At 33.3% G+C, this 24,329-nt stretch overlaps 1 protein-coding gene across 1 annotated transcript in view; it reads left to right on the top strand.

Moving 5' to 3' along the window:
- The window catches only part of LOC150093051 (pyrokinin-1 receptor-like), a 66,261-nt gene extending 43,036 nt beyond the window's left edge, over positions 1 to 23,225 (top strand). Inside the window, exon 2 of the mRNA XM_090413559.1 lies at positions 22,084 to 23,225. Coding sequence (XP_090269685.1) covers positions 22,084 to 22,673 — 590 coding nt within the window. The 3' untranslated portion in view covers positions 22,674 to 23,225. The remainder of the gene's footprint in view (positions 1 to 22,083) is intronic.
- Positions 23,226 to 24,329: the final 1,104 nt, after the last annotated feature.

Below are 24,329 nucleotides of genomic sequence, written 5' to 3' on the forward strand. Positions count from 1 at the left end.
TACGATTAAATGCCATTCTTTGTTAGTTTGTAATAATCTCGATACCAAATCGTATGTCAGTTCTTTTCAGTCTATGCTATAATTGTTATTGTTTGCTAATTAGTTTTAAGTGGATTGGAATAGCCTTAAGCAGGGGTGGTAGGGATGTGTTAAGATCGTTTTGTTTTTCTTTCTAAAATTTGCACGATCCACTTTTAACTAAAATTAAGTTGACGCCACAATTTATTGTAAAAATTCCAAATACAAAATTTCAATAAAAATCAGTCCAGTCAAACAAATAACAAATTTAATATTCGTAATTCATTCCCCCCCCCTCAGAAAACGATGTTAAATGAAATAGAGAAATTACTGTGATTCATCTGTGTTGGTTAAAGATGTCAGCTTATCAATAACACTTTACTATGACGAATTCGTTAGTTGAAGTCATTAAAAATCTCTACTTATTCACAGTTTAATGCAGGCTTAATTCCAAGTAGGTGTATAGCTCACCTTCAAAGCTCAATTGCCCACATAAATATTTCGTAACAAAAAAAAAAAAAAAAAACCTACGCAAATTTCAGTAAAAATTAGAATTCAGCAATAGGGACTGATGGAATCAGTCCCTATTGAACGTGTGCTAAAAGAGTGTTCAGCTGAATTGATCGTTCATTTGACCAGGATGTTTAATATGAGTCTCAGCACAGGGAAGATTCCGCAGGAATGGAACGAATGTATGGTAATTCCATTGCACAAGGGTGGTGCAGAAACCGATGTATCAAACTATCGACCAATTAGTATCTCAGGAGTGGTGGTGAAGATTGTGGAAAAATTAGTTCCGGCCCGCATTCAGAAATGGATTGAGAGTGAATCTCTACTTTGCAATGCACAACATGGGTTTACTGAGGGAAGGTCATGTTTTAAAAACTTGCTCACATTCTATAACAATGTTACCATTGAACTAGACAAGGGGAATGGACACACCATGACACTTATGGATTTTGCCAAAGGCTTTTGACAGAATACAGCATGGCAGATTGCTGCATAAATTGGAGAAAATGGGTGCCTACAAAGTTTAAGGTAACAAGCGGTGTACCACAAGGATCAGTGCTTGGTCCGCTGTTATTCAATCTGTACATTAATGATATTAGGAAGGATTTGACAAGTAACATACAGTTATTTGCTGATGATGCAAAAATAGGAGGCTAGAGGAAACTGATGAGGCAGATAGGAAGTTGAAATTTAGGGGCCATGTGGCAAAGATTTCAAATGCGGAAACGAACGTTCACATGTAAAGATAAGGATGTTATTTTGCCTCTTTATAAGGCCTTGATAAGACCTCACTTGGACTATTGTGCGCAGGTCTGGTCTCCTGGATTCCGTTGTGATTCTTATATATCAGAGAGAGAGAGAGAGAGAGAGAGAGAGAGAGAGTACAAAGGAGAGTGTTAAAAATGATATCAGGATTGTGGAATACTGTATGAAGACAGGTTGAGAATTTGTAGATTGCAGACACTAGCAAACAGGAGAAAGAGGCGGTGATATGATTGAGACTTACAAACTTCTGAAAGGGTCATACAGGATTTTAATTGATGGAATTTTTCAATTTATGGAGGGTGGGGAAAGGACAAGAGGGGATCCTTGGAAGCTGAGAATGAAGGCCGCCAAGAAGGATGTAAGGGCTAGATTTTTCTCTCAGAGGGTGGTGCGTGATTGGAATGTATTGCCATTGGATGTTGTGAGTGCGAGCAGTGTAAATGAATTCCAGAATAAGTATGATAGCTGGTTTGTGTAGTATATGGCCTCCCTCGATGATTCTCTGATTCCCTGGAGGTCTCTCTTAATAATAATAATAATAATAATAATAATAATAATAATAATAATAATAATAATAATAATAATAATAATAATAATAATAATAATCCGACAGAGAAGGTAAACGTTTTCCAGATAACAAAGGATTTTAGACGATCCATATCCACTGCACACGTGGTTTCAGCAACGTTCGGTTGTCTTCATAGAAATTTGTATTCTAAAGACAAAAGCACCATTAGGGATTGTGCAATCCCAAAAAAGGTTAAACCCATATAAAAAAACATATAAACTGGTTCAGTTGTGTAAGTTTGTCGCTAGATGCCACTTTAAAGTAATTATTGCGTGGATCATCGCGAGATGTCGCTGATAACACAAATTGCACACGCGAACGCTGACCTACTGTTTACAATCGGTGTCTCATTCGTTCAGTGTTTGAGTTTATATTCGTGTTTAAAAAACTAAATTCCAACAGCACAAAATAATAATAGGAAGTCATTTAGCATCATCATCAAATTCGCCATATGCACCTTCAAGGGATACTATGATAGCGCCAAACAATTAAGATTGTATTATTAACATCAAATTCCTTCGAAATAACTACTAGAGGCAGCAACTCATAGTTGTTGCCTCTAGTCGTTGATCAAATGCTTTATTACTGATCTACCTATCTGATCTTTGATCTTTAATTTGAATACAGTAGTTTGAGGCCATATTCCTTCATGATACGATCAATGAAGGCAGCGAACAAGAGTGAGGATGGCATCCCTTCTGTATTTCCTTCAATTTTAATTGCTAACTTACAACGTAAATATAGACTATGTATTGCCGTGTATAATGTCTTTTAATCATATAATCGTGGCGTTTTGAAAAGAATTTCTTTTATAAACTTTTCCAGATCTACGAAATTTAAGTACAGATCCTTGTTTATGTCCATGATTTCTCAACTATTAATCTGAAAGTGAAAATCTGATCTTGACAACCTCTATTTGGCCTGAATCCAATTTGTTCTTCAACAAACTTCCCTTCCACAATTTTTCTTAACATTCCATCATATGTACTTGCATTAATCTCATTCGGAGCAAATACTCATCAGGAAATATCTTCTGCAATTCTCGCATTCATTTGACTTCCCCTTTTTTAATAGATAGGCATTATGAGAGCTCGACTCCAATCATCTGAAATTCGACAAAGGCTTCTGATTAAACAGTACAACCACTATAAAATTTTTGTGGCTCCAGATTTGAGAACTTCTAGTCGAATATGATCTATTTCAGTTACATTTCCTCATTTCAGGTTTACGATTACTTTATTCTACCCTCAAGTATTGATATCAATATGATGCTCATTGCATTCTTCCCAAATTTTATCTGCCGCTGTTTAGTTCACTTTTATAATCTCTGTTTTCTATTACAGTACTTTTTCCTCCATTTTTAAGAATTTCTACCTTCCAGAACCTGCTGCCACCCTCCCGATATTATTCTATCTTCGACATTCTTATCAAAGTCTTCCATCGACTTTTGTTTTGTTTCTCGTGCAAACAGCTCAGCATTTTAGCAGTATGTTAAAGGAAATAATAATAAAAAAAGCTAATAATAATATTCTTTTAATTATTCAGAAAGTGAGTAAACGCAAACAAGAACAATTATCCATTCTTGACTATTTTTCAGCGAAGATCTATGCATTCAGATCAATACAGAAACGAAGAAGTAGCATTTTCTTCTCTGGAAGACAGTAAAAAAATAACCCACGAAAATTATAGCGAGAGTTTATTATTCTGTGTGGTCAGCTAGATTTTAATAATTCTTTAGATAAAAATTTAAGGCGGTTGAAGAAGAATTTAGTATATTACAGGGGTTTTTGTAACCGTCAGACAGTTATATTTTGTTGAAAATATCCGTTACTCTACCAGTCTCAACTTGCACTTGAGAAAAATCATTTTCTAATTTAAAATGCATCAAAAATTATTGGCGAAATTCTACAGGAGATATTAAATAGATTCGCGTTAATATGCATGGAACAAACAATAACTATATAACGAAATCTTGGCACTGTTATCTAAAAATAAAAAAATACTAATAGACTTTGCTTTTAGAGTACATAATAAGTATTTATGTACACATTCTGTAGGAGCAACGCATATTAAATTTGTGACCTATACGCTTACTAAATTTCTTTTAATCATTAAGCTAATATTTTTCCTTGGTCACCAAGGCATCTTCATAGATAGCAATGTAAATAACACGCGCGCACACATCCATTGAAGGTAGATAAACAATAGACAGTACTAAACAGCGTACTCTCAGTCCTCATTGGCTCTCTCTAGTGGTTCGGTAAGGAAATGTTGACTTTTAAGTAGATCATCTGGTGATAAACAGTCTCAAAACATATTAAAGAAGTAAAAAAAGAATCAAAAAGTCCAGACTCGTCTATTATACAATCAATGAAAGCCAACCTGTACTTAGCAAGAAACGGAAATGCCGTATGTAGATTATTGCTAAACCACCTTTGCAACCGTTGATTCTTATGGATTTTTGTTAGCTTTGATAGAGCAAAGGTCTCTTGTCATTTAGTTTATATGAAGAAATCTCTGAAGTGTACCAAAAGTATGAAATCAATAAAGAATTGGGTAGTAAGAATGTTAAATAAAAATAATACTTTTTTGGTAACTTTTAAAAGAAGATTGTAGCTGACTCAGTTAGTACAGGTTATTGGTTTTCTTTCTTCTGTCAAAACAATTCTTATCTACGTCAGATTTAATAATTTGGTTTCACAGGTGCCATGAGTAAAATGACAATTCTTATTATCATTATACACAGAAAACCCCCTAGGGAGTCAAGAACTTATTAGGTTACTCCTTGGAAATATTCATGGAAAACGCACTCAAAATGTCCCAATGAAGCTCGTTCCATTCACTCACTCCATGAAACTAACTTGGACTTTGCATTCTTCCTGGCCTTACATAGTTTCCACAGATGACGCCCAGTTCTTCCTTCCACCTATGAGCAGCAAATTTTCTTCTGTATCTCTTTCGTAAGAAACTCTTTATATGCTTCTGTTGTATCTGATCTTCTCTTTGTATCTCTCAAACGTTGAATCACACGATCTTTCAGCCTGCCTTCATAGGCAAAGCTCCTCCAACCAGATCAGATGTTGTTGATTATCTGGTGCTGGACGTTTTCGACTGCTTCTTCATCTCCAAGAATGACCATATCTGATCACAAGTAGTGCAGATGTGGTCTTATCAAGGCCTGACTTTGTAAAGTGGGATGAAACATCCTTATCAAAATTTACAAACAAAAGTTACCATTTATAAAAGGTTGCACTTCTATCATATTTAAGCTAATGTTTTGAGAAATGTAATTTTAAAATTATTTTGTCAGCAGTATAATATATTTTTAGCCTTCTTTCAAACACAGTGTAACTTACTTAAACTGTATCAGAAGATTATACATTTTAATAAATCGAATATATTAAACTATTTGTATTAATCATATCCATAATAGCTCGGAACTTCAAGTTAGTTTGCAAGCTTTGTACTTCTTCCTATTATTATTACGTGACATATCAAAATAATCCAAGGACTTATCGCAGAAGGATACTCTGTCCTACCAAATTCACGGTCTATGCTACTTAATTTCTTCACAACTTCACTATCGGCCATCGACTCACAAACTTTTGCCCACGAATATAATTTTTATACATAAATTGTCTGTGTTCTCTACTCCCTCTTCTTCCTGAATTTCGGGGAGAGAAGATCCCGCTACCTACCTCTTTATGAGATCGGCAAACTCAACTTCAGTTGTAAATGTCCATATAAAAAATCCTTCATCCCGACGAGCAGGTCTTTTCCAATCGAAGAAATAGAGAACAGAGATATCTTTCTATTGTCAAGCTAATTTTAATGAGAAATTTCAAAGCAATGAATACGTTGCCTAACTTAACGTTTTAAGAGATACATTTGCTTATTTTTTTGTTGTGTATTTATTTCATACCACTTAAATATTTCCCGAACTCCACAAACCTAAAGCTTTAAGGAAAGTAAAATACTTTCCACTGTGTTTAAGATAAACTCTATTTTATTTAAATTTTAATTGGCGAATTTAATAAAGTCTAATAAAAATAAATAATTTAAGGTGTGATATAATTTTTAAAATTTTTATTATTAAAGTTTTCAAATTATTTTTAAGAAAAAAATCGAATTTATTTGGTTAATAACATGATATCGAATTTATAGTTTTGCCAGTAGCACATTGGGAATGTTATTGTTACCATCATAACACTTGACCAGGATTTTGGTCAATGCGCTTTACAAATCGCTATTTTACACAAACGTTTCAAGCATGTACATAAGAGTGTGCATATTAAAGGAGCCATTAAATGGAAAGAATAGAGAATAAATAAAGGATAAATTATGGGTTGCATAACAAGAATCTTTCTAAATGGGCTAAATTCATTTCGTGACACACACGTTTCTCCAGAACGTAAAACAAACATTCACACAAGTTCCTGTAAATAGAATTTTCTTGAGAAGCCACAAAGGCATTAAACCCGGTCATAACACTTACACCTCCTTCTTCATAACATGTCACAATTGCCCGAGAGATGCTTAACATTCTCCATCTGCCATTCGGGAAGACAGGGAAATTGGTCCAGTACTCGGAAACGTTTATTGTGAATAGAGAAGTTGAAGAGTGTCGGTTAAATCAGGGCAGTCGACAAAAACGCTTCCAAAAGCACCGAAGGATTCAATGACCTTATCTGATGCTTACCAAATGAAGCTAATAAGTAGCTATTTGCAAAAACACGGCTCCCTATATTCCTGTCATTCTGTCCGTTTTACTTGTCAAGCAAAGCATGAAGATGGAAGCAAATTACCACCAATGGGATACAGACTAGATGTGACAACTTGATTATATTATGTTTTTCTTCCCCTTCTCAATCGACTTCCTTTCTCCTGCTTCTAAGTGGCTCACTTCACTTTCGTTGGAATCACACGTGCGTCTGCAAGTCACCTACTTATCCCCCGTCTATGGGGCCATAAAAAGACACTTTCATCGAGATGACGCATTTTATCCTAATTAAAATTCTGCTGACCGCGATTGGGTAGTGTCCAATGTGATCCTACGAACCCATCAACTCTTTTCCCTTCATGAGTGTTTTCACCACGTGGTTTGGAGTCTTTAAGTGCCTTGTACTGCGTGTACATAGTCGCCTTTATATTCTAAGAGTTATGGAAAACATCACATCAAAGAAAGACGAGAAAGGGTTCTTTGAAACATGGAAAAATGAAGTTGACACCCCCCCCTCTTTGCAACGCTTTCTTTACTTCTTTTAATCACCATAACTGTGTGTTTGTATATATATTTGAACTTTTCGGAAGCCATGAGCACATCATTATCACTCCAGTTTGTTTATCGGTAGGTGGCAGCACTAGTTTCTTATGTAGAATAAATGAGGATTGAACTAGAAAAACATCAGAATTATTAACTCTCAATAGAAAAATTAGTTTTAAATTACATGTGTACTAATTTAAATAATTAATGATAATTGTAAGATATATTTTGATCTATTTAAAACACAAAGAAAAATATAAATATATAACAAAATACTTACATTATTTACAAAATACTAAATAAAATATAAAAACACCAAATAAAAAATAAAATAATTTCATTTATATATCGTTAAGTCACTTCTGCAGGCGTGGGAATTTAATTTTTCTTTATCAAAAGTGGTAAATCCTTTCTCTTTGATTTGATTTGATTTGATGTGATGTTTTCCATTGAAATGAAATTATGGATGGATATTGCCAAACACGGAAGTCAGCCCTTAGAGATGAATTAAAATTATGTAGAATAGAATCGAAATATGTTGAATTAGGTATTCTACTCACGAATGTTTACTGTTGCTGAAGTGATCCGAGCGTCAGCTTTCCTACAATAAAACTTTGTAGCGATTTTATCGCATTTGTTATGAGAAACTCTTCTTTCTTTTTATCTCTCTGTCACACACGGCGAGATGTGTAACTGGAAGGTTGCCCTTATTTAATTTGACGTATACAAAAAAGATTGGAATTGGCAGATTGCCATCGCACATGCAATAATGCATGGCCAAATATAAATGTAAACACCAGGTTGTTGCAAAGAATTATTTGAAAGGGCAATAATGGACTGTGTGTTTGCGAGTAATGAGAGAGAGTATTGATCTTATTTGCTTTACACACAAAGTTAGGTTGTGTGATAAGTAAGAAAAATATTCCAAGTGACAATCTCGTTTTTTAGATAACAATCAGTGTTAAACGAAATTCTCATACCAACTTAGATTAAGAAAGTGCATTTTTTTATTTTAAAAAAAATTCCTTAATGATATTTTGAACACTCAGTGAAGAAGTGAATAATGAAGACTTTTAGGCAGCGAAAGAGAAAAAAAAATTGGCTGTGTATATTCTTAATGTCGTTTGAAAATAAAAGGCGGATGGCTGTGACGAGTGGATAATGCAGTGTATATAGACAGACCGACATAGATGCTTTTAAATAGAACACAAGGATTGATAGTCGTTCAGATGGATAGACGAAAGAAAAAGACTGAAAAAAGATGAAGGAAAAAATGAATACAGAGACATAGATAAATATACAGTCGGAGTGATGACGAACTGTTGAATGAAAGAAGAAAAAAATAAAAAGAAATGCCTCCGATAACCAATCAGATAGATAGACTAAAATAAATAAAAAAATCCATTGAAAGAAAGAATGAAACGAAAATATGACATAGATAGATGGATTGGGAAAATACACATTATGGAATGGAGATTCGCTTTTCAGATTAACTTATCATTATCTACAGAAATCTGTCTTATAAATTAAGCATGTCAACTGACATTCTAAGGAAGCACAGTTATTCCATTAGCATATGGTATTTCAATTAAGGAATTGAACGAATAACTAATTAGGAAACGAAATAATGTGTGCATGTCAATTATCTTGACATTCAATTAACGTTATGTATTAGTAGTTTCGGTTGATTAGATGATTCCAATGATTTCAGTTTCTGAGATCTCGTCTTTGTGAGAAGATAATGTGTTTTTTTTTTTTCACATAAAATAATAATAATAATAATAATAATAATAATAATAATAATAATAATAATAATAATAATAATAAAATTTAATCTTACTGCCTCTGAGGTTATTTCTAGAGAGCGTGGGTTTTCTCTTGACTCACTGTGATTCTGTTGAGTAACATGAAAACTCGAAATAATGAATTTAATAATGAGAGGTAGAATTTAATTGCATGGAACATACAGTATAAAATCCATAAAATACAATCTCGAGCAACTGAGAATATCAATATCATTATTGCCACTAAACGTTTTTGGACTCCTTTAAAAGAAACTTTTTTTTTCATATTTATTTATATTTTAAAGTCAGTTTTATTTTTATGTAATGACTGATGTGACAGGCTGATTTAGTATAAAATTTAAAGTATATTTTGAAAAGAGTTCCAGATTTTTAAAGTTTGGGATTACTGTCGCATTCGATTTTAATTTCAGTTACTTCTTGCATTCATTTTTCTGTTATTTCATTGTTTAAAAGAAGAATACATTTCTATTTTACCCATTATGCGGTATACAATTTGAAATTAGGTATGTTGTGCATGATAGATTTCACTTTATAACTTGAAATTTATCATAGGAAATCTGTCATCAGATTGGCATCATTCAGCATCAAAGATTAAATTAATATATACAATGTAATATTTTAAAATTTTAAAATGCCAAATTTATCTTTCGTGAATAATAGGAATGGATGAGACAAAGCAATATGTTTTCAAAAGTAATTAAAATCATTAAAATAAATTAAATAGATATAATCAAATTTTAATATAAATTATAATAAATTTAGAATTATAATATGTATATTTTAAAACTAATTTACTATAACTTTGAAATTTTTGAAATATTTATAATTTAAAAAATACACCTTTTATTTATTATTATAATTTGAATTGATACTTTTAAATTGTAATTATAAGAACCTGGATGGGTGATGATTCATTCAATCCAACATTCAATCCAATACCCTTGGAGGGTAATGGATTGCAATGCTGTAGCTAATGAAGTTCTAACTGAGGCTCGGCTATTGCTGTTACCCTCCTGCCATGATCAGAGCCTTAATAGCTCAATGTATGTTAAAATTAAAATAAAGATTATTTTTCTTGTCTCGTTATAATTCTATTTTTATTGATGATACATTTTTTTAAATTGTGAAATGATTTTTCACAGATCATTTATTTTGTTGAGAAAGTAGGAAGGCCTATCAAGGATCACATAGGTATAATGCAGCATGTGGAAGTATTGCCATTTTACTTTCTGCATACTTCTTTCCATATACCCTCTATTTTGGGGTAGATAGATAGATAGATAGAGAGAGAGAGATGTACAGGTTGGTTGTAACGCTGCCCCAATTCTTGTCACCTTTCCACTGGGAAATTTTTAAGTGAAGGCGCACAGACACTAATGGTATTTAATTTCAGACCTCATCGTTCAAAAATGACAAGGCTGCACGACAGGCCAATTATGAAGTTGAACGAAGGCTAATAAAAGTGACACAAGATGGCATTAAGTTTAATCGAAGTTTTTATTTTTCTGTTTTTCTTAAGAAATACACACTTTCTTAATTTAATCGCCTTCACATTAATGAAGTGCATCTCATTAGAAACAGCTTTTTAATTTCATAATTCTTTTATATGATAAATGCACACACTAAGTGAGCAAAAGAACAGAAATTGCAGATACCCCGAATATGTTGAATATATTTTTATTTGATATATTTAATGAGACTTTTTTAATGGAAAAAATTTTCACTTCAAAACATTTCAAAGGGAATTCATTGCAACAGACTGCAATTAAATATAAATTAATTTTAAATAATTAATATAAACCAATTATATCTGAAATCTCATCGAAAGTTTAACTGATATGAACCAAACATATTTGCCATTTCACTGAATTTTTAATGGTGTTTTTTACGCACTTAAAAATTTTTCTTAATCTAAATGTTTATTTATCAATTTAATGCAATTAAAGATAAGAAAAAAATCTCCTGACGCCTTTTATTTGCTGAGGAGTAGAAGTGGCTCTTTTATCTTTAACTACTGTTTTGAAGATTGGGGAGCAGCCAGTCTTCACCCCTAGCTGTCACTGATAGCTGGTCCAAGGCTGTTAATGATATCGTAAGCATCAAGGAAAATAGCACGTCAGATAACTGCGCCATTTCATTATTCCTAATATTATGCATTAATGTCTAGAATGGTGAGATTCTTGTATCGATTTTCTTCAGTTATGGAATTAAACATTCAAGTTTTCGAAGAAGACGAAGAAGAAAAAACAAACTTTTCTGTCAAATAGTGACTTACGTAGGGAACGGCTAAAACAAAAAGGCTTGGCGAAATTTTAATTTAAGCTTTTTCATGTTAATTCCACACTTTAAAGGAGTTAAACTATAGTGCATGAGTGTGGTCGCTGAAGGAGTTAAACTTGTAACTATCTAAATTAATAAATCTAAATTTTAATTTATTTAAATGTGATCTGTAATATAGCCAATCTAAATTTTAATTTAAGTTTTGTTTTAATTTGTTCTAAATATTTCTATCATCATAGACTGATGATGATGATAGATCATCTAGATATATCATCTAGTCTTGAAATTCACGCTTGCTCTTGTTATCATTCAGGGAATGAGAGGTGTGTAATCGAAGTCTGATTAGCGGAATAATGAATTACTGACCATTTAAAACTATATATTTAGAAATTTATGTACATTTAATCATACAAATACGACATTTATTTTACAAATGATATTTATCTTTTTCAATTTAGCTACTTGAATACAAATTCTACCCTACGGTTCTTCTTTATGAACTGGTCAATAACATCGTCATAAAAAGTTGGTTGTAACTTAATTTTCCCAAGCAACACGCACACTTGTAAAGACTGGCCGAAGCTCACTAGCTAGAACTACTTTCACTGCGTATGGCCTGGGTTTAAGATGACGTGAAGGGTGCGGAAATGGCTATGCGCGCGCATGAAATCACAGTGCTGCTGTGAGGACCTGGAAGCTCACACAACCGAGCAAGCCAAGGTAGCTTCGACTAGACGAGCAAGCATCGGCCTTCGATACACAACGCAAAGCTCAATTATTGCGGCGCAAGCTTAAAACGTCTTCTGTCTACAAAAATAAAAGCTTAAATGGAATGCTTATAAATGCATGCATTTATTAACAAATAAATATTATTTCTTTCTCAATGAATGAGTTTGCGCAGCAAGCATGGAGATTTCACCCCTGGTAGAAAGTATTGATATGGCTGAATACTCGAGTAGTTATTTTGAGGCGAAGGTGTTTACGGATGCAGTCAAATCTAAGAGTAAAACTGAAAACAGTCTGAAAACACTCCAAAGGCTTCCTTTTACACGTGGAGAGATTTCTTAGAGACGGACTACATATATTGGATTAGAACTACAAAAAGATTGTAGTTTTATATGCGTACTGACATCTGTTTATTATTCTCTGGTAAGGATATTTGCAGGCCGTTTCTTTATTTATTCGTGTTTATCATCATTCAAGAATCCAGACATGTTCTTATCCTCTTTTCGTAAGTTCGAAAAAAACTACTCTAAATTTAAGATTTTTCGTTCTGCATAGATAAGAACTCCATGCTCTACTTCACAGTATGTACACCAACATTGCATAGATAATTCATCCACTTAGGGGTAAGTGTTGCGAGATTCACTTTTAGGAGAAATCCCATTCTCCTTAGAATTGCTTCAGTTCACTTATGACGTCATGGTTACCCAATAGCAAGCTGTGGAAAATTTGGTTATAAGATTTATCTGGAAAATTCGTGAAAAACTGTAAGTAATACAATCATCTAAATGAGAAGAACTATTCACCAGTAATTGCATGTCACGAAAAATAGATTTCCCGCTTTTCTTTATTGCTTCATCTAACTTTAGTTTTGTCGTGTGATACTCAATTTTCTGTCGCAAGGAGACACACGCATCATTTGCAATTCTTACGTCGCGTTTTAAAGAAATCTTGTTATTTAAGAAAAGGCAGCTCATAAACCGAAATGACTGCAAATATTTTTTAGCATTGACTTCGTTTTATTCTTATGGGATGATGTTCTTCATGCGTTGGCCGTATTGTGAATCGATGAAGTTATGTGAAACAGTAGGAAGCTAGTGGAATGTCTCCTTGGTCATTACAGATTCGTGGGTTGTGAAATAAGTTTTAAAAAAATTCTATATTTCTTTTATAGATATGTATTATATGTTCACTGGAATTCCGGGAAGGATATTAGGAATAAACACAAAATGGAGAGCCTCATTTTCAGTTCATTTTCTTTGAGCGATGCATTCATGTGAGTGCACCATGTCAATCATACTTTACGAAAAAATCTAATATATCAAACGGTATTTGGAAATGCTTCATCGATAGACAGGCAGTAGGTAGGTCAATAACATAAGATCAATTGAAAAAAAAAAAAAAAACTACGAAACTCAAACAACCGACTACAGAATTAACTCACACTGAACTGTTGTGTCTTGGACATTTAATTACGATCTGCTAGAAATTTTATTCTCCTCAATTAATGAAACAAACTTGAAGATAAAATATGTACTGTTTACAGTTAATTAAAAAAATTACTCGCTTTATTAGAAGCAAAATTCAATTAAGAAACAATAAAGATATATTAATAATGTTTAATGTCAATACAAGCCATTTGGGCAATAAGCCAATTGGCTTATACATCAGCGGCTCGCCAATTGGAGTAGGCGTTGCACGTTTTTTCGTTCATAACTCTGCTCTGATCTGCTTTTGTTACTCTTCATAGCCAGAGCTGTTTTGATGTTTCGTGAGGGTTATATATTTCGTGCCGTAGTAACAAAAACAGAGAGAATATTTATCTCTGTCGACGTTCGAAATCTTTGAAGTTTCTCATCATCATCTTCAAAAGCAAGCACGAGAAAACACTTCGCTGTTTTGCTTTGTCCTTCTTCAAATCCATGGCTGTGTTCTGCGTAATTAATTTAGAAAAGTAAAAGTAAAACGGAAAAAAAAAAAAAAAGTGATGAAATGTGTTTTCGCTGAAGCTTTGTTTGACCTTTCGGTTGAAGATTTCTCTGTTCTATGGCCTTCACCGAACACGCGCGCACTACTCTTCGTATCTCGATAACCAGCACGTGCAATTTCCTCTCCCCCCCCCAACTCACCCCCCCGCACTCTTTGCGGCGAATGGTTCTTCGATGCGAGAGGAGATGGAATCTTAAAAAGGCATGAATAAAAATTGCGGCAGACAAATGAGAGCGTCACAGAGTTCAAGGAAGTGTTTCGTCCACTAAACGACTCAATTGTTCTTTAAAAAGAAAAAAAAAAAAGAAAGAAACCCAACTTGCCGTGTAAGTGAAATAAAATACAAAAGTAAAAAGAATTAAAAAAAAATGGAGAAAAATGGAAATATGATTTTTGAAAATCTAATATTTATGCCTAACTTTAATGGTATGATGTTTTGCTTCAGTTATACAATAAAGTGTTACATTTCATTCCCCCCCCCCCCCCACACACACACCTATTGAGAGTATTTATCATCTTCATTATCTTTTTCTGGATTGTGTTGGATTTTATTATAACGATAGAAGCATTTGAGATTACACAGCTAGCAAAAATATGTCGTTTATTGTATCTGTGTTCTTCAGGCCAAAATTACTCATTTGCGGGATTAAAAACTCGAGATTCCTAAATAAATATAAATAAATAAAACTTAAAGCATCTACTTTCTCTGCATTAGTTTAGTCAATCTGAGTGTTACAAAGGTTCTCATTTTCATATTATTATATCGTAATAAGGTGTACTAGATATATAACTGACATATACATTTCAAATAAATAAAATAATTTATAAATATATATACATTTATATAAAATAAAAATAATTGAAAATCAAATAATTTATTTATGTACATTTAAAAGTTTAATCATATGTACTCATAAAAATTTAATAATTAATTTATTTTAGTTATATAATATGATATAATAAAAAATAATGTTTCTAAAATTTTAATTATTATTTAATATATATTTCATAACTCTTATAAAAATATTAAAATCTAATATACCATTTTTTTTTTGAATATCTTACATTAAAATAATAGTTAACATTTTCGTAACTTAAAAATAACTCACAAAAAAACAACTTAAAAATATGATTTAGTTATATGGATGAAACCTTGGGAGGGTAATGGATGGAAATGCTGTAGCCAATGAAGTTCTGACTGAGGCTCAGTCAGTAACTGCTGTTACCCTCCTGCCATGATCAGAGCTTTAATAGCTCAATAACACCTTATCCCTACACTGTCTTCTACAGATAACTGGGAAGATAAAAGGCATTCTTGCTTCGCCCCTTTAAGCCAGTGGTTATAAGGACTATTTTGGTAACTTGAATATCAACCAAGAACGAATCGACCATGAGATGCGGTGATTAATAATACCCTTGGAGGGTAATGGATGGCAATGCTGTAGCCAATGAAGTTCTAACTGAGGCTAGGCTATTGCTGTTACCCTTCTGCCATGATCAGAGCTTTAATAGCTCAATAACACCTTATCCCTACACTGTCCTCTACAGATAACGGGGAAGATAAAAAGCATTCTTGCTTCGCCCCTTTAAGCCAGTCCTTATAAGGATTTTGGTAAGTTGAAAAAGGAGAGTCCTTTTTAAGACTTCGAGGTTAACTGATGGCAGTGCTGTAACCAATGAAGTTTTAACTGAGGCTCGGCTATTGCGGTTACTCAGCCACGACTGGAACTTTTGGTAACTTTTATTCCTTTATATTTATATTATCGTTTATTACCTACATCTATAAAACTAAAAATGTACTTTTTTTATCAATTTTTATTTATTTATAATAAGTATATATATGTGATTTATTATTTGATATGTAGTTTAATGTATTCATTTTTATTTTTAATGTAATATGAATTTCTCTGACTTATAAAATGTTTGATGTTCAATTAACCATTTCAATTTTAGAATATGAATTAATAAAATTATAGTTTTTATTCATTTTCATTTTGTCTGTAAGATTAATGGTATACATAGCTTACATATTGTTGTTCATATTGCAGATGTAACAAGTACATCTTGTTAAAGTTACCAATGTGTTCACCTCATTACTGATTACTCTCTCTCTCTCTCTCTCTCTCTCGAGATAGAGAGAGGGGAAAACGCTCAATGGCAGATATAAATTTTTAAATACTTCTGAGTATTGCTGCAATGGTTCTACAAATCAAGACTATTAACACATCGGAAGTGTGTGTTTATGATCTGGATGATGTTGAAGAAAGAAATCCAATCAAAGAAGCTTCCAGTTTATGTTTTCTTTTCATGAGAGAGAGAAAGGGGAAAAAAAAGAGACAAAAATAAAACGACTGGCTGGTTCTTCCTGACGAACCTTACAGTAAACAGTTATGGGCTATTTTATTGGCGGTTATAAACATGCAGCTGTCTGCACAAGTATTGGGTGTTCGCGCGAACGTACGTGTGGTCTTCTACAAACAAAAAAGAGCAACGTGTCATTGATTAGGAAATCCTTGACACAGCTAAGAAACCTGATAGAAGAGCTGTGTTTCTGTAGTGGACACCGATGAGCACTTAGGCTGTCGAAACTCAGCGGTAGTGTTTATATATGAAAGATTATTAGAGTTTTTGTAGATGCACTTAGAATAGTCTACGTGCAGAAGCGCATGCTTTTGATGAACTTTAAAAAATATAAAATAAATATATAAACAAAAAAAGTACACAGAATAAAAATAATTGAATATTCAAGAGACTTAATTCACGACCTTTCATTGCTTTGTAGGGAATATTTAAATAGCACTGGGTTCATTGTCACAAATTCAATCATTAATCATGTTTATTGGCCTGGAATATAGAGTCAAGGTTCGCATACCGTGAAGCATCATAATTCACTTAACTAACGCCCCCTAATGGGATGGAAAGGAAAACAGCCTGTGTATTTTTATTTGTCAGTGAAGTAGGTCATTATAAAGAGATTAAATGGTCACTTAAGTGATTTACATCGACTTTCGGGTGGTTGAGGAGACAGTGAAACGTTTATCGCATAATTGGTCAGAGAATTACTTGCGACACGTAGGTTCGAAAACATGTTAAAAATAAATAAATAAGAATGCAATGGATGATACACTTCTCTATAGTTGTGTTGCCTTGAGCTACGAGTATCTATTAGGGTAGGCTACCCAATTAGTAGATTTGTTGTTTTACGTTTTTTTTTTTTTTTTTTTTTTTTTGAAACGTGCAACTTTAAAGGTGAAATACAGACACATTATTACAAATGAAATACCTTTAAAATACCAAAAAAAAAAAAAAAACTTAGAGACGAAGTGAAAAATATCTGAAGAAATTGACTGATTCAACCAATAATGTATGTGGGTGGTGTCTGCAAAAATGGAAAAATCATAACGGCATAGTGTACACAAGAAGTTGAAGATTGACCTTAATCTTTTTCCCAAGGAACGCGATGTTTGGTGTCCAGACTTTTTTGTACTCGTGGAATTTTATGTAGTCGATATATCGAGCTGCTGAAATAAATCGTGTTCGAAATGCTTAAGTATGGAGGTATAAAAGTTTTGCAATGGTTGTGCATAATTCACAGGGCCTGGTCGGAAGGTCGAATCGCATATGATTGGAGTAGAAACTCTCTTAGTTCCCATCTATAATAATGGAAATGAAACTGAATGTGAGAACTGCAGAGGAATTTCTGTATTGAGTGTTCTCAGTAAGATTTGTGCAACCATATTGAGAAGGGAGGTGCAAACGAATTATGGAAGAACAAGCTGAGCTCAAAACAGAGACTGTCAAAATCATGTTTCACTTTAAGACAAATAGTTGAGATTTCATTAGCCTTTAACAATGATCTGTATTTAAGTTTTTCAGATCTAGAAAAGACATACGAAAGATACCTATACAAGTGTTACTCAGTACAGGTATAGAGAACGATCATACGACACATAAAGTTTCTGACCACCGTCGTATAGCGAATCACTTTTTTTTTTTTTAACTTGTCTGTATAATGGTTTACTAACGTTTTAAGCAGTCATATATAAGCAGTTAAATTTTAAGTAAAGCATTTATTTACGTCAGATTCGCAAACGTAAAAGTTATTTTGAACAGTTTGGTTTAAGAAAGCATACCAACCACTTTGCTCATCAAATTAGAATTGAAAGTTTTTTTAATTTTTATTTCGTCAATAAATTGTCAGATTTATGGATAATCATACTATTAATTAGTATAGCACTTTTCACCTACCTAAGATTTTATCTTTCTATTAATTGTAACAACAATAGGGCAAGGGTAAGTTTAGCATGTGGTCTATCTTACTATCTTAGTGTTTGAATACAACACGGTCATGAACTTAATAATTTTAATGTTAACGTATAAAGTAATAATATTAGGCGTCTTCTTTTCACTGGAAGCAACAGCACCCTTACCTTGAATTCTATCTGCCATTATTAATAACAATAAAATAAAATAATAGTTATAAATAATTTATAATTCACAGCGAAACGGAAAAAAACACAAAGATACGTAGCAGGCAACTACGTAAAAGTTAACGAAAACTGCACATGTTGATTACCTAATATCGAAACCATAGTTACTAAACTCAGCACTTTATAGAGACAATTTTATAGTTCTAAATAAATCCTATAGGGCTTCTGAACTACCAGAACTGAGTAACTTCTTGTAACAAATATGATTAAAATAGAAAGACAAAACTATAACCATAGGTAGACCCACGGAAAATATTAACTGCAATCTCAATGGAGAAGATACAGAACAAGTACAATGTTTCAATTATTTATTAGGTTACAAACTAATATATATATAAAATTTTTAAAAATAAATAACTTACAGTGGTTATGTAATATGTGAATATCACAATAGCATATAGTGCAGAAGAAAGAAATCCTAATATATAAATAGAAATTTTATATTATATTTATTGATAAACTATAAACATTTTTATAAAATAATAATTTTAAATAAATATTAATTTTTTTAGAATTTTTTATAATTGTCATACTTAACGTAATTTTGTTCAGACACCAAATCTTTAATTAGTTATAACATAATGAAATTCCACTTCTTTGATTTTACATGGCAGTGCGCTTTCTGGTAGTCCTTTTTAGGACTTCCAGGGTAGCGGATGGCAATGCTGTAGCCAATGAAGTTTTAACTGAGGCTCGGCTATTGCAGCTATCCAGCCATGACTAGAGCTTTTTAGCTCAATAACACTCCATCTACACAGATTTACTTCATTCAGATGACGGGATAAAGAGTCAAGGACTCAGTCCATCGCCCAGTTCTTATAAGGACTATAAGGACTACATGGCAGTGCTTGTTGAAATGATGTGCTGTTTGAAGCTAGAATCTTGTTTCCTTTTTAGCCGTTTGTATTAAATTATGTTGGAAAAATGATTAGCTTTATTTGTATTAAATTATGTTGGAAAAATGATTAGCTTTATATATTTTCATATTTCTATCATGCTTGTTACATTATGGTAGCTTAGTGTGATGCGTTTAAAAATTGGTTTATAAACCTCCAAACACAATTTTATTTTTTTGTACAAAAGCACTGAGTACACTATAGGACGTGAAATGTTTCTTGTTGTGCGAGAGATCCCTTAATTAAGCAACAATTACTTTCTCTGCCAACTTAAGGATGTATTTTAAGAAACCACAAATGCTCTTCACGCGTGAAGAATTCTGTTGGAGTTCAAAAGAAGAGATGACGTCACTTTTCACACACACACACACACACACACACACACACACACACACACACACACACACACACACACACACACACACACACACACACACACACACACACACACACACACACACACACACACACACACACACACACACACACACACACACACACACACACACACACACACACACACACACGGAGTGATGAATGCAGAATTGTTGTCAGAGATAGTACACCTAACGATTCTCCAGCTGCTTTCTACAGGGCTATGACTCTAGGTGTATTCTCCATGCTCGTGTCAAGGCCACGAATGTTACTAATCGGAAAATTTGGGAGATTCTTGTTCGCATTTGACCTCTGTTAGTACGAGAGCTCTTAAAATAGCTATTAACACAATACGAGAATTATTGATGGTTGTCACAGTGGTGGTAACCATGGAAACAAATGGATTTTGGAAACAGTCGTTAATTACGTGAAGTTGGAGAGGATTTAGGAACTTATAGTTTGCGTTTAATGTACTAAATCGTGATTATCGACTTTCAGCTTTATTTTGAAGCAAGACAACTTCTGGTTAAAGGCTCTATTAAAGCTTGTTCACTGATTGCAGAAGGAGAAATAAAAGGCCTCGTTTAAATCAATATGTATTAAACAGTAGCCTTAATAACAAGTAAACTCATTGTCTCAAGACTAGTGCTTAAAATGGATTACAACCTAAATACAACCACTGCATCTGAGATTAATCACACGACACTTTCATTGGAAATAGCACAAATAAGTTTAGACTGATTTCCAAATAGAATATGATAAATTTGACTGATTAAATCTAATTTCTGTTTCAGGTAAATTTAAATATATTCATGTTAGAAAAAAGCATACTTTCTAGTTAGTATCAGAAACTAATCTTTATGCTAAAAAACGAAGTTTCTGATAAATAATCATGCTATTGGAGATCGCATACTAAATTTTCTACTTATTTCTGAAGTAGAAAATCGATTTAGGTGTTATAAATATACTCCAGTTTTCAATACGTTGTAGAAAACTTAAATCCCAAGCCACACTGATGTTTATATTTGTAGCCAATGTCGTTTTAGTGTGTATATTTATATACAGTAAGTATATTTTTAAAGTTAGAAAACAATCGATAATTTTATTATTTTTTTATAAAAAAATATGATTTGGGAATTTTACACTTTGTTTTTCGTAGATGGACTGAAATATTTTATTGTCGTTTACTACGGAGTTAGTGAACTGTGATTTTTTTCGATCTATCGAACCCACTTGTGTATCTGTATGTGGGTTAGGAAGTACAGTTCTAGGTTGCAAATGAAATGTCCTCGAGTATGATTCGTTGATGAAAACAAAGCTTCTTTGATAAGCACGCTTTGACGTCGTAAGTTTCAAGTGATCTTAGATGTTTATCTCTGAAAGCTTAAGTGATAAAACTCCCGACTTAAACGTCATTTAGTGTACAAGTAAAAGTAACCTGATATTCTGAGTCATCCCCAAACAGCTTTCTCCAAAATGAGAAATACCAAGAATATTATTTTATCTAATATGTTTATCTTGTAAACGCATTACTTACTCAACAGTGAGCTAAAGCATGTTTTCTACGACAGGCTTCATCACTTCCTAATGCTCAAAAGTGTATTGCACTTTTGTTAGTTGAATTAAATCACCATCTTTCCTCATTGTATCCTTTGACAGATACATTGATGATGAATTATTTTATTATTTATTACTATTTTACTTCTGACAGGTTATCTCCATAAAAAGCGATGACTTTAGTTTTCTCCATTGATATTTCCAGCCCATAGTGTTGTATAATATTATTTAAATTACAGATTGCTTTCTGCAGTTCATCTTCAGTCTTCCCAAAGATGATCTGATCATCAGCAAAGAGTAGCGTGTCTATTCTTGTATGTCGATTAAACTTGGAGGCCACATGTATTTACTTCTATCCATTTTTTAAAAATAATATTGTCCATATATATGTTAAATAATATGGATGATAAAGGACAGCCTTGACGGACTCCTCTATTTATTGGTTTCCAAGTAGATATGGTATCAATTTGCTAGTAATTAGTTTCGTTTACTATAATTTATATCGATGTTAATTATTTTATGTAAATTGTGATATTCTATATGATTTATATTCTGTTTGTGCTTCTCTCTAATACGCATGAGCAGATATTTATCAAAATTCACGTATAAACACGTATTATGCGCATGCTCACCATTCGTTCTGTTGATTTCACTGAGCATGCGTCAATGCCAATTTTATGATAATTACATGAGATGTTTGTTTGTAGAATTTCAGATTATTTTGTTACTGACTCAAAAATGCTAAAGAAGAAAATTTAACTGTTAATAATAATGTAATATCCTTAACTTGGCAATAGTTTCTATACATGAACCTAATATTTATTTTTTTATTTTCTGCTTTCAGTGGCTGTTGTAGTGGCTTTTTTTGTTTGCTGGGTTCCATTTCATGCTCAGCGTTTGATGGCCGTCTACGTATTGGAACCAACCCCATCCGATATAATGATCTTCACAGCACTCACCTATATATCTGGTATTACTTACTACATCAGCGCCACCATCAATCCTTTCCTGTACAGCATCATGTCGTTGAAATTCCGACATGCCTTTCGGGATACTTTGGCACGATGTTTAGGGCGCAGGGCCACCCGACGGGGTACGTTTCCAAACATGTCCCTCTACAACAGTACACTCCGCTCGGGTGGCCTGGAAACAACAGAATTTTCACTACTGTCAGAATCACCACACCTGATGGAAGATGGTATAGCTTCCCATCAATCAGATCGCGAAGTCAAGATGAACCATGGAATTAAAGTACGTTACGAGAACAACCTAGTCACTCCCGCCATCTCTATCCTCGAAGCCAGTGATGCCGATGATCCCAAGAAGATGAGCAATTCTATAAGCAACAGTAGCCTGCAGATGTTGGATGATGACGTTTTTGATGGTGCAGAGCTTAGCGATTATATGGAGAAGTTGAAGGGCACCAGAGGATGAAAAGACAACCCTTAAATTTCCATTTGGCCATCCACATTGCGAAGAGGATGTCGTATTGATTGTAATGATAGAAAAGATTTGGATTTTCCAAGATGTGACCTAAATATCGTATTGACGTTTTTTTTTGTTGTTGTTCGTTTTTGTTCATTGTCATAAATTGCACGTGCATGCCATCGATACCTACCTATGATGCTGTTCTAAGATGACTTTGTGCGTCTGTTTTTTTTTTTAACCAGTGGTGTTTAACTATATAAATCTTCGGTGTCAATAAAGAAACTTTCTTAAATATTTGTCAGCCAAATGGATAAAAAAAAATCAATATTTTTCGTGCCAATATTTATTGTTGTATAAAATTGAATTTTCTTAAAATACTCAAGGAAGAAAGATGTAAATTAAAAGAGTTTTCTAAAATTAAAAGAAAAACATAGCAATTAAATTTTAATGTTCTAACAGCATATATATATATATTTTTTCGATGGCAATATTCAGCAATGAGAAATTGATTAATAATATTTATGAAAATACAGACAAAATAAAATTGTATGCTTTTAATTCTTGTTTCTTGTTTCATTTCCTTATGTTTCCATGGTAATCTTACTTGACGTTTCGTTACGTTGCATTTAGTATCCATGGCAACGGAAATACCCTGATCATATTTCATGATTATTATTATTATTAAATCTCCATGGAGTTAAAAGCCTCATCGCGGGAGGTCCCACTGTTACACACATAGTTTATCACACCGTGCCTTAAGTATGTTCACTGTCTCCACGCTCACCACACTCTCAGGCAATACATTCCAATCACTCACCACTCTCCATGCAAAAACCCTGCTCCTCACTCCCTTGCTCACGCTCTCCTTATACAGTTCCCAGGGATGACCTCCTGTTTTCGCCCATTCTATGCAAAATCCCTCCCCCCGAGGTTACTGTGGCAATAACCTCTTAATAGCTTATATGTCTCGCTCATATCCCCTCTCCTCTTCTATCCACCAATTTCTGAAAATTTCATTTTCTCAATCTGTCTTCATACTCAACATTCCAGAGACCGGAAAGCACCTCAGTCAATAGTCTCTGGACCTTTTCCAACATTTTGTCATCCTTTTGAAAATCGATTGACCAAATCTGTGCACAGCAATCCATAATCAATGCCTTATACAAGGCAACCATAACATCCTTACTTCTACAAGTCAGTGCCCTCCGCATCATTCCCATTACCCGCTCTACTATCCTTACAATTTTATCAATATGTCCCCTACAGTTTAGATCCTTGTCCACAATCCCTTTCAGATCGCTCATCTCCTCTACCTCTTCCAAGATATTTCCACCGATTGTGTACTCTACATCCCATCTCTGCTTCCCAAATTTCAAAATATCACACTTCGAAACATTCAATTGATAACCCCACTTATTGACCCATTCACGCAGTGGATTCATGTCTTTTGCATCCGCTTATATTAACTACGGCATCCACTATATACCTGATAGTTCTGCAGATAACTGCATATCACCCATTCACACATCTCCCGATGTCATTTAAATACAAATTCAACAGCAATGAACCCAAAACAGATCCTTGGTGTACACCACTTGTAACTTTCCTCTCGTCGGATATCGTTCCTCCATAGAGAACTCTCTGATACTATCAAACAGCCAG

Source organism: Typopeltis vanoorti, chromosome 24 (assembly GCF_054136105.1).
Source record: "Typopeltis vanoorti isolate ZY-2024b chromosome 24, IOZ_Tvanoo_1.0, whole genome shotgun sequence".
NCBI classification, from domain to species: domain Eukaryota; kingdom Metazoa; phylum Arthropoda; class Arachnida; order Uropygi; family Thelyphonidae; genus Typopeltis; species Typopeltis vanoorti.